The sequence below is a fragment of the Pogona vitticeps genome, chromosome 4 (assembly GCF_051106095.1).
Source record: "Pogona vitticeps strain Pit_001003342236 chromosome 4, PviZW2.1, whole genome shotgun sequence".
In the NCBI taxonomy this organism is placed as follows: Eukaryota; Metazoa; Chordata; class Lepidosauria; order Squamata; family Agamidae; genus Pogona; species Pogona vitticeps.
Window position 1 is genome coordinate 172,227,701 of NC_135786.1, and position 12,880 is coordinate 172,240,580.

At 39.8% G+C, this 12,880-nt stretch overlaps 1 protein-coding gene across 1 annotated transcript in view; it reads right to left on the reverse strand.

The window, feature by feature from the left end:
* The window catches only part of ZNF407 (zinc finger protein 407), a 442,451-nt gene that overhangs the window by 133,582 nt on the left and 295,989 nt on the right, over positions 1-12,880 (reverse strand). Inside the window, exon 8 of the mRNA XM_020801805.3 lies at positions 4,871-5,049. Within this exon, the coding sequence (XP_020657464.3) occupies positions 4,871-5,049 (179 nt within the window). The remainder of the gene's footprint in view (positions 1-4,870; positions 5,050-12,880) is intronic.

Here is a 12,880-nt window from a genome sequence, read left to right on the forward strand (position 1 = left end):
TCCACGGTTGCCAAATGTCTCTCACCTTTCTGGAGTTTCCTACTCAGGTAGGACACTGGATGCTGGTCACCATTTTCATCCTCCTGGCAAAGAACTGCTCCTACCCCGCTGTTAGACGCATCGGTGTAGATGATGAACTCCCGGTCGAAGTCTGGAGCACGCAGCACTGGATAATTGATGAGCGCCTCCTTCAACCTCCGGAACGCCTCCTCACAGTCGCTGGTCCACGGGATGCGGTCATCAGTCTTCTTCCACGTCAGATCGGTCAGCGGAGTCGCTATCTCGCTAAACCTCGGGATGAACTTTCTGTAGTAGCCCACCAACCCAAGAAATGATTTGACTTTTTTCTTGGTGTTCTTTGGAACTTTCCCTCCAAACCCATGACAGACAGGTGCCATCAGTGCTGTATGTAACAGGCACAGAAGGCAGGAGTTCAGTATTTCCATGCCTGGCATCCGGGTGGGTGTAAGTGTGTGTGTTTGTGGTGGCAGCAGCCATTGCCATCTTAGCTCTCCCTCCCTTCCCAATAGTTCTTCCCAAAATCCATGATCAGAGGATGGGTAAGCATTTCTCAATGCTGACTTACAGCTTGTGTGCCCACAGAGAGGGTCTGAGTGCCAGCTGTGGCACACATGCCATAGTTTCGACGTCACTGTTTTAGAGGCTGAAAATCAAAACTACTGAAGGGCCAGAAGTTGAAAACTACTCCCTAATGTATATTCACATCCTGGAAGTGTTTCTCTTTTACCAGTCTGGCATGCCATATCACAAACTACTACGGAAATTATCTTAAATTTCAGAAGAAGATTTATTTGATTGTTTAAGCAAGGGCACAAAAACCCATCAGCAAGCTGCATGTTTACTCAAAAGCAGGTCCCAATGTGTTCAACCGTGGTTACATACTACAAGTATACAGTGGGGTCTTGACTTGAGAACTTAATCCGTATTGGAAGGCGGTTCTCAAGTCAAAAAGTCTGTAAGTCAAGTCTCCATTGACCTACAGTGCATTGAAAACCGATTAATCCCGTAACAGGCCGTTTTTGTTCCATTTTGGTTTTTTTCTGGTCTGTAAGTCAAATCTCAGTCTGCAAGTCAAACCTAAATTTTGCGGCCAGAGAAGTCTGTAACTCAAAAAGTCTGTAAGTCAAGCCGTCTGTAAGTCAAGGGTCCACTGTATTCACAACTGCAGCCAAGATCTCCATTGGGTGTGCGGATAGAAGAACAATTCTATGTGTCAAAGGCAGAATCTGGAAGCAGATTTCATCTCAGCATCAGGTGCAAATGGGCAAAATTCAAACAGAGATAGTACCTTACTAACTTAGGCTACTTGCCCTAGTGACAGATTTTAGCGCCGCAATGAGATAGGAAAACCTACATTGTAGTTATACACTATTGTGATATTTTATAATAAAAACTTCTATGACACATTAAACACAAAAATGGTGTTGAGATATTGGCCATTTTCATTCCTGCCACCATCCCTTCAATGTTCATGAACAGTAAGGATCATCAGGATAAGCAATATACTATTGATTTATCCTGTCCTAAAATTCAGTTCTCTTTATGTAACAAACAGAACAATTCCAAGAACACACAGAATATGGAGGGGACCTTGGATTAATTGCTTCCCTTTTTTTTTGGTCCAGATGGCTGAAATTTGCAAGTGACAGTTATCTCAGGAAGCTTACATCCAGGTGGCTGTGGGCTTAGATAAAACACAGTACTGTATGACTCTCTCTCTCTCTCTCTCTCTCTCTCTCTCTCTTTCTGCATATACTTATATAAGGCTGAAAACAATAATATTTAGGCAACTTAATTTTCTAAAAATACAAGTGTAACATAATCTATATAGGGTATATGGAGCCAAACATCCTTCTTTAGAACTTGCAAAATGTTTATGCAAGGTTTTTCCCCCAAGTACATGGTAAAATTACTATTCTGCACAAGAAAGGAAAAGGACTCTCTGCCAATCAATATGACATGCAATTGAAAGACTGACACTAATAGCTATTACTAGAGTGAACCTGTTTGAAGCTGAGCACTGCTGCTGCTTACCATTTTCTTTATACAAAGCTTACAAGTTATCAAAAATGTAGCTTTTATGTAGCTTGGAACCCAAAGCAGATATTGCTACTCTGTTAGCTGGTAAGCATTTTCAATATCTGCCCCAAACAATGACAAGTCTTTTATTTTTATTTTGCTAGTATTTAAATACCTACCTACATCCATCCATTCATTATAGCCTACCAAATACATATGACTTTGTATGGAACTTTAAACTTACAAGAAAGTTATACATATACTTAGTATCTTTGCACATATGAAATGCAATGATTATTCCATGTACACAATGCACTAAAATCCACTTACTCTGTGAATTTATATGCAGCACCCAATGTACTGTAATGCTTCCCAGGCACAAAGAACCTAGTAACATGAAGTCAAACTAACCAGAGAAAACTCTGTATTTGATATTCCCCACTTTATTTTCCTTGTTATTTAAGGTACAATCCTGCTTTATAACACATATTTTAAGTCTTACTGTCAATATGCACAACTATAGATAATTCTAGTCTTAAAACCAATGGAGGCAGGGAATGAAGTAAAGACAAAATGAATTTTGGGAAATAAGAAAACCCTTTAGAACTAAGTATCAATTATTTAGATTCTGAAATTGTCTATCTTCACTTGGCATTCAACAACTGCAGCTCCTTCTTAGCAACACAGTCATGCCTTGATAAAAAAAATCATATAATAGATCACACTATAACTTTTAGCAATCATTTCCTACCCCCACACCTTTAATAATTTGATGAATGCTTCTGTCAACAAGGATAAAGATCACAATTTTATTTCGGCTTAAGTACTTGAACTTTCAGGATCCCATTCATGAATATTGCAACTGCTAACCACTGATAGGATCACAGTTCGTCCCACTCTGATGATGCAGGCACATAGAGTAGCTTGCCTTTGAAGTCTTGTCTCAGTCTGGGTGTGGACATTGAAAAAGAAATTATGTGTGGCAGAAATTAGTTGTGACCTTAGTAGTGTCTGCTTAGTGGAAATGTTTTCCTAAACTTTATCAGAGTTTGCTGGGAACAATGTGCTAGATGGCGTTAGAACAGAGATACAACTCTTTGCATTGGAAGTAAAACAGAAAGGTTAGAAGCTTGACTTACTCAAGCAGTGATTAATTGATCTACCTCACTATGAATTTTAAGTCTCAGAAGCCAATATAGTCTGAGTGTTGGCAACAAGCCTACATTTCAACTGCAGTCTTTCTATTTTATTTTGAATGGAATAGTAAAATTATGAAACCAGGTGACCAGCAAACTATTTCAGGAAATATACATGCAGCTAGACAGAGGGCTATTGAATAAAAATAATTTATTCAGTTGACTTTAAAGAATGATGGGCTGCAAATTATTCAGGAAAATACGATCTGTTGCTTCTGCACAGAAGAAAATCTTACAGGTTAAGTATTCATTTGTGATATTTTGCTTAAATAGGCATACAATTTTATATTACTGTCTGTTCTATATGTCTCTGTGCTGCATGAACAAACAGAAATATAATGGTAGCTCTTAGTCTGTGTGCATGTAATTCTGCAGGGACATGTGTTATGAGACATGTTTTACCTTGAGTGCATGTATGTTTCACACAGAAATATAGACAATTTATGAAGAGCAGCAGCAACGTTTAAGTTTAACTAGTAGCAACACTCATGAAGAGTGAAATTAGTTACATATAATAACCAGATTTGGCCACTTTACCACCACCCAATATATTTTTCTCCCACGAGCAGTCACAGAAGTGAGCACAAGTTGAAATAATGGAATGTCAATCTAAGCACTCTCCTCATACTGTCTTTGACACAGATTCCCCCCTCAACTGCTACAAAATGCAAAGGAGAAGGTATGTAAGTCCAATAGATGTCTACCTGGCTTTTCCTCTGCTTATAATATATCTCAATGAGGGCAGGATTCACATGGATCAGGACTGGTAGCTAGGTTTTTGGAGAGAACTAACCAGTGATCTGACATAGGCTCTACTAATCATTATTTACTTGGTTCTTTGCCAGCATAATTAACAAGGATCACCTTGCCCCTTCCTATTCCTTGTTGTGTTATCCACATAAAGAGTGGCATGTCTACAGAGCAGAAGTTCCTGCTCACAAGTACATTCTCCAGAAGAGCTAAAACCTGATTTTTCCAGGGTTCCTGCTTGAATGAGAACCTACATGCAACCAGAAATCTCCACTGATTTGCATGTTGCTCTCTGTGTGGAGAAAGGGACCACAGAGAGGCAAGGGCTTGGGATTTTGGTTGAAACGTGTTAGAACTGCACATTTAATAAATAGGGCTATAACATCTAGTTTGGTCTCAAAAATAGAAGACTTGTGCCCTACCTCCAGTATAGTAGGGCCAATGGTCTTCATGTGATATAGCGAGGAGAAGATTCTATGTTAGTAAAGTATTGGCTTTTACTGGTGTTCATTGTACATTACAAAGATCAGATCTAGCACCATCAACAAACTCTGAAGCTAAACTTTGGGTCCAACTAAACTTTGTAAATAAAATATGTTGCATGAATGCATGGAAATCACACATCAACATGAACAAAATAGAAAAGAAAAAGGCACACAATCTGAAAATAAGGGTGGACAATACCTTTAATGGCCTAATGGAGACATTGCCCACTCTAGTTTTCAGACCAATGTGACTGAAACACTGAAGTCAACCAAAGTAAGATCAAAGTTACTTCCTCCACCACCCCCGATCAATTAATGCATGCTTCTTTCCCACAAACATTTGCTTGATACCATGTTGAGGGAAAAGCCTGATGACGACATCTAGAAATATGGTCTTACCAGCATGCAGATAAGCTAGGTCAGGGTTCTCAATATCAGGATGCAGTTCTTTCAGGTGGTTGCGAAATTCGACGGGTATATTGGTTCCATATTCACACTTTGGGCAATTGTACATCTTTACTCCTTCATGTTTGCCAGTATGCAGGATATGCTTCCGGATATTCTCAGCACAGTTGGACCTGAGAGGAAAACAATGATGCTACATTATACATGCACACCCACATGCTGAATTGAAATATCCCTCTAAAATGGTTGGCTCCCCACAGTTAGGCTTCTGAGTAATTTGCCATTATATGGATGATATTGACATAAACCAAGTCTTCTAAGAAAATACATGTTACAAAAAGTTTCTTTATAATACTAAATACATTTTAAATACATTTTAAAAATAATCAGTTTTGCAACAGTAAAACAAATACATCTGGTAGGAGTATGTATGCAATTGTCTTTCGAATGGATACTAAAATGGGATTCCCAAATGGGTTTGGGAACATCAATTGCTTTTCCACAGAGCCTGACACAAGACTGCTGCAGGGATGTTATAATGGGATCATGAATAAAACCTGTTGCAGAAATGCTTAAGATAAAATAAAGGTTCAGATTATATTTCAATCTTGACCTTACATTATAATTTGGATTTTTGTTATAAATTTTAAAGTAGGAATAATGACATGATCCTGTCTTTTATCAGTGGATTTAAGTAATCAACGGATTATTGAGAAGGAGTCAAAAAAGACATCAAGGCATTGTACAGGAATATGCCACAATGGAGAGTGTTTATAGGAGTGTTGTCAAAACTTCCAGCAACAGTAATGGCCACGAAGTAATCATGTTATTGAAGAATGGGTTCTATATTTCCACTTCTTTAGATTGGTCTAACAAGCTTATGGAAAGTGACCATTCATGCAAACACCACACCAAGAATAAATTCAACTACATTGAAATAACATGCACAATGGTGAAAAGTCACAGATATTTGTAAAAACAATGAAAACAAGCAGTGTACAAGCAAACAAAAGGTGTAACAATAATGTGAGTGCAATAAAAGAAAACAACAAAATAAAACAAAATATGTGTATTTTATTATTGTACTGTATTCCATTCTTTTTTATTGCATTAATTAATCCAATAGTCCCCACTAAATCCAACAAAGGAAGTGTGGTATACTTCTCACTGAATTTGAGTGGATCTACTCAAAGAGACATTCCCATTCCCATGATGGAGACTGTGGAGCAGGGATTCAGCTGACATGAAAATTTCCACTAGAGATGGACACAAACAAAGAAACAAAACAAAAAAATGAACCAGGAGGTTAGTCAAAAAATAGGTGGTTCGTTGGTTCGGGTTGGTTCTGGTTAACATACCGTAAGAACATGAGAAGTGCCCTGTTGGATCAGGCTAAGGGTCCATCTACTCCAACTTCCTGTATCTCACAGTGGCCCCACCAGATGTCTCTGGGAGCACACAAAGCAATGAGATACCTGTCTCCTGAATCCCCTCCCCTGCATCTGGCATTTGGAGGTACCTTCCTTTTAAACCTGGAGATTATACATCCCAATCATGGTTTGTAACCTGCAATGGAGTTTTCCTCCAGAAATCTGTCCAATCTCCTTTTTAAGGCATCTAGGCCAGATGCCATCACCACATCCTATGGAAGGAGTTCCACAGACTAACAACACACTAGGTACAGTAATGACATATTTTCTTTTTTCTGTTCTCACTCTCCCAACACTCAATTTGAGTGGATGTCCTCTGGTTTTGGTATTGCATGAGAGGGAAAAGAGCTTCCCTCTATCCACTTTATCCACCCCCTGCATAATTTTATACATTTCAATCATGTCCCCCCTCAGGTGCCTTTTCTCTAGACTAAAGAGTCCCAAACGCTGTAGCCTTTCCTCGTAAGGGAGGTGCCCCAGCCCAGTCATCATTTCACTTTCTCTCTTCTGAACCTTTTTCAGTTCCATTATGTCTTTTTTGAGGTGTGGCGACCAGAACTGAATGCAATACTCCAGGTGCAGCCTTACCATTGTTTTGTACAATTGCATTATAATGTTGATTAATCAAAACCTACAAACCAAAGTGAAATGAAGCAACAAACATTTTTAGTGATTTAATGAGCTTCCATGTTTGTTTGCCCTCCACCCCTACAGTCTGTTCCTCACCCCTTCTCACTGCCCCCATCACCTCTCTACCTTGTGATGCCTCCTCCTCCTCCTGCTCCCCTACTGCCACTGCCATCTTCAGAGACAGAGATCTGGCTTCCCTTCTGGGAATTGGGCCTGCTGCCTTTGTGCATGTGTCTGCCTATCAACTGACAGATATGGGCATGTGCAGACAGAGGCCCGGCTGCCATGAGTTCAGCCTGCTATCTCTGCACATGTGCCAGGATCAATCAGAGAGATCAGCTGGGATCAACTTTTCTTGTAAGCTGTGTGGCCATGCAGTGCTGGATTGGGGCCACCCATTTGCTTCTGGTCACAGCTGGAATGATGATGGAGGAGGAGGAGGTAGTGGCAGGACCAGGTAGGGAAGCAACAGGGACAGTGGAAAGGGGGGGCAGGCTGCTCACAAAGGGGTGGGGTTTAGCTTACCCTTCCCAAAGCACAGACAGGTTTTTAAAAAATAAACTGGTTCATGGTTCATTTTTTAAAAAAAAGTTCAGAAAGTTCATTACTCGTGGGTAGTTTCCACTCACAGTGAGCTGGCTCTTCCAGGCTCAAAACATTCACAGTAGTACCCATGCCCTTATCGTGGGTTTCTCAAAAGCAGCAGGTTGGCCACTGTGCCAACAAAAACTCATGACTCTCCATATAAAAGTCTATAACTCCTTATGATTCCTTACATCCAGAATAATAATTCTACTTTCACCCCACCCCCGAAACAAGATAAGTGAGAGTAAAGAGTCAGAAACAGCAGTGAAGGAAAAGTCACCAGTTCAACTGATTGCTGATGACACTGGAATTTGTTGTACCATTTCACTTTGCTGCTATGCAGGATCCAGGATGTTACTAGAAGTATGTACCTCCCTGCATTGACAGGGATTGAAGTAAATGACCATTGAGGTTACTTCCAACTTTAAAATTCTATGATCATGTACTCTTCATGTGCATGGGACTTCCACACTACAATTCTACAGAAGAGCTGTTAATTAGTGATGCACAGCTGGAAGTATGCCTCATATCTTATATTACAGAGGGCTCCGTGTATGTTAAAAACATAGGACTAGAAGGAAAACTATGATGGATCAAATCAAAGGTCTATCTAGTCCAGTATTCTGTTTATACAGCAAATCCTGATGTATATGGGAAGCTCTTATGCAAAACACCAGCACAACAGCATCTCATGCTTACCTTGTCTTTGGAGGGTTCAAATCAAAGCCAATGTGTGAAACTTTGTTCCAAGTCCCAGTCTACAGATGACATTGTCAGAAGCAGGATCCTGTCCTAAACAATTTCCCCACACATCAATATAGCATTTGAAGATCATTCTTATGACTCTGATCCAATGTTCTGAATGTGTTCCAATGCACAAAGGGATGCCTCATGCCTATGGGTTTTCTATTCATTTCCATAACTGAATAGCCACATGCATGCAGAAAAATTAATGCACAGCTGTCCTTCCATGAATCAAATGGAAGAGCCATAGCATGGAAAGGAGCTCTATGTGGGCATCACAAATACCAAACAACCAGAGAACTCCTGAATCAAGATATAGTGGTGCCCCGCATAGCGAGGTTAATCCGTTCCGGATTAACCTTCGCTATGTGAAAACTTCGCTAAACGGAACGGGGAAGCCCATTGGAACACATTAAACATCGTTTAATGCGTTCCAAATGGGCACAAAGCTCACCGTTTAGCGAAGTTTCCAGGGTCCGGCAGCCATTTTCGCACCCTCGGTAAGTGAGGGGAGGGCGCGAAAATGCTGCGCGTGGCCATTTTGGGTGTCTGGCGGCCATTTTGAAACCACCGAACAGCTGATCTGCGGGCGTCGCAAAGCGAAGATCAGTAAGCGAAACGCTTACCGATCTTCACTATGCGAGTTTTGCCCATTGGGGCTGACGCTATGCCTCCGCATTAGCGATCTCGAAAACGGGATCGCTATGCGGATTCGTCATTATACGGTGCGCTTGTTAAGCGAGGCACCACTGTATGTACTTTTGGAGATTTGAGATAATAGATCCAAGTATATTACAGGTAAACTGCTGTTGCTTTCTTCTCTACATTTTCAGGTGCAGAATATGGATTTGTAAACACATCAGTAAATGCTTCAAAAATTAGCATGGCATGCAGAACAATAAATCTGAGGTAAAAGATGTGAGTGTGTGAGAGGGAACAAGAGAAAGGAACAAGAAAGAAAATAACAGCACAGAAATGACTGAGTGTACATCTGGTTGTCCAGGAGTTTTAAGAACATTCTGGACGTTTTGAACAGACCTTTACTAAAATGACAGGTTCCCTAAAATATCTGCCAAAGGTAGGTTGATTAAATGTAGGGGTTCAATGCTATCTCCTGTGAGGTGATCACATAAATTTGATATCTGCCTTACGCTCTAAGTTTACCTTCTGTCATGGACATCTGCTATATAATAACATGAATCTAAAATATCAGAGTAGACACCTATCATCTTTATTAAAATTAAGAGGAACTCCTAGTCCTTAGAATTCTCAAGCAATTTTCCATGACTAGTCACTGGCACTGGAGTGCTTTACAGCAACAGTTTTAGGACAGGAATTACAAAAACAGAAAATATAATTCACAATGATTGTTTTATACAGCTACATTTTAATACATTTTGGCTGAAACCCAGTAGTTAATGTGCAGCTAAAGTAGGCTCACTAAATCAGTGGAGTTTTGGTAAGTCAACTCATATGTGAGTTTCACTGATCCAGTGGGCCTTCTCTAGTTGTGACTTACTACTAGATGTCATTCATTGTGTAAAATTCCAGAAATGAATGTTATGAAATTAAATATTCGCAGACTTCCTTGGTTTTATGTAAAATGTTGTTCTTGATGTTCTTTAAATTTTCATACAAAAGCTACTTCCACTTTAGACTAAGTGTGGTTTAATTCCACTCTTAAACATTAAGTATTTCCTTGAACTTACGTGTGTGTGTGTGTGTGTGTGTGTGTGTGTGTGAGAGAGAGAGAGAGAGATGTGTCTGTTTTTTTTTACAGCTTGATCTTTTTAACACCATACTCAAATGGTGCCTTGAGTTTGATGATGTTTTCAAAATAATGGTGTAATCTTCTTCCATTCTCCTTCTAACCTTGAAGCAAGTATGCTAAGCAAAGACTTTTTCAAAACTGAACAAAATTAGCTTCATTGTATTTTGAAACTAAGGGGCAGCATTGCCTTTACATGGAGGTGGATGATCAGTATAAATCAAAGAACATAGACCAGTTTTGTAAACTCTGACTACAACATCCTGTACATTTAGACCCTGTAAAAAAAGTTTTTGCCAGTGCAAACTGAAATGTATATAGACCAACTGAAAATTCTTGATGCTGAGATCCAGAAACCTCATCAGAGGTCCAGAATGCTCAAAGCACTCCCTGCGTTGCAGTAGACTGTGAGAAAGAGTAATAGATGGAGAAATACTGGACAAGTCAACATCTTTGACCGGATTAAGATTAGAATTAATATTTTAAGGCGGTTATCATGTGGGATGTTGAGAAATGATGCTGACTAGAAAACAGGATGGATAAAAATTGAATTTTTTTTAAAAAACATATTGATTCAAATCATAATTTATATCACAATTTAAATCAAAATTGAATTTTGATTTAAATTGTTAAAAATCTAATGTTTTAAATTTGTAAAAAATCTAAATTAGATCAAATCCACCCAACTAGAAATTCTTTTCCTATTGTTTTTATCACCTACAAAGGCCTAATGCTGAATCAAACTCTTTTAGAACACATGCCCTCCTTCCCCCTTCACTTACACACCTTGCATCCACAGGAAACTCAAGTCATTCTGCCAGACATTCTGGATACACCCCCTTCATGTTTCCACTGAGTGGTCATATCCAGCTGTAACATCATCATGCTGAGTAGCTGGCTTTTTATCCATCTCAATTAAGATAGTCCTTGCTTACATTCTCTGGCCTGTGATTGACTGGCTACCAGTCCAGTTTTGTCACACTGACAATCCATTCTTGGGCTGAGGACACATGTAGTTTAAGAAGTGTAAGGTCTGCTCTGCTGTTAGGAGCATGCCTTGCTAGAGATTTTGAGGAGGATGTTCTAGTTTTGGTGAATCATACCGTTTTTTTCTGTAAAGAATGGGGTAGAAATTTGAGGTGTTAAGAAGCCTGCAAGATTAAAAGTCTCTACCCCTTCTTTCTCAAGCGAAAGAATAGGCAATTGGAAAGTTTTCTGCTTCTTTCCTACAAAGGGTTTTCTTTTTATTCCTTAAGCTCAGGTAGTAATACTTTAGACTAGAGTGCAGCCTTGCATTTAGAGTATTCTTCTGTTTTCCATTTCTGTGAAAGCTAGAATAATGACTGTTACCTCGGTAGCGGCATATTCCCGTATCTGGGGGTAGGAGCAGGGGTGGGGCGGAAGGAAGGAAGGAACTGAGACAACTGTAAGATGGTTTCCCACCCATTTGTGACTAGCGCTGAAAGAGGTGCTGCCGTTTGCCTTTCCTTTACATCTACCAGAAGAGACGCTTTGCACTGTGTATGATATTCATACATGACAGGTTGAAGAGGAAGACAGAACAAGTATTTATTTATTGGTAAACTCTGCATCTCGTCGAGGTGCTGCTTAAGAGGCTGAAACCTGACTAGACTACTTGTGGGAGAAAGTTGTTAGGTTTGTTTCTGTGCCCTGTCATTTCACAGGAAGTAACCTCTTCCTTGCTGAGAAGGAAACAAGCAAGCATTTCGCAATAAAAGATATCAGTGCCATCTCACTGCCAACCAGCAACAAACACCCATGATAAAACTGTGAAATAGTAGAACTGGGAATTGTGCCGGGCAACTTATCAGAAGTGATAAGCTCTTGTTTTATTCATGCTTTTCTAGAGAGAATTACCAGTATTCCTGCACAACCAGAGGAAGACACACAGGAAGGTTGCGAAGGTCAACCTTGAAGGTTTCCAGACAGCTTAAATATAATCTTGCATTACAAATACTATGCAATCAAATATAGCTGTAAAACTCAATGTGCAGAATCAGTGGCAATACCAAAAGCTACACACAAAAGCACACACAAATGTTGATATTCACATATTTTAACTTCTTCTGACACCCCCTTGTTTCACAAGGAAAATAATCAAAACATGGCTGGAATTAATATTGACAGTACTGGAGTAATATGCTAGTGCACCATGGTTGCAGTGGTTTCAGCTTTTCCACATTTGTAGTTTTTCAAGGTTTCTTTTCTTTCCCTCTCTCTCCTTTTCTTTTATGATGTATTTGTTATGACATACAGTATGTGTGACAGATGTCCGATGCTGGCTGCTATAAAGCAGCAGAATCCTGTAGGGCAGGAGCAAGAACCTGTGCATCAGTGCTGAAGTGCTTCAAAAAACTGGTAAGTACTACTCTTCGTCCCAGGACCCCTTCAGCAAATGTTGCAGGTCCAAATGGCAGTGCTGGCCACACATACATTCATACTCACCCTTCTAGCACACCAGTTTTGAGACAAACCTGAGTTACTGCTGCAAATAAGAAATACGGTGTTTTACACGCAACACAAGAACAAGCTGTCGCGTCCCCCTAGTGCCCTCTTTTGTTCTCCCCAAACACTCAGGTCCACCCACTGGATGTGTTTACTCTTTTTACGCTGCCACCAGTGGATCTAGTCCACACTATCCCAAATATATGTATCTCAGACACCTGCTGCCAATACAACAGATTTTTCAGTTGGTATGTAAATCACAGTTGTTGAGGATCATTCATTAAATTGGATTTGATTTGATTACACGTTTGCTTGTCTGGGATTTCATTCACAGTAACTGCTTTAACAAAATTCTTTGACTATTTTTTATTCCTTTTAACT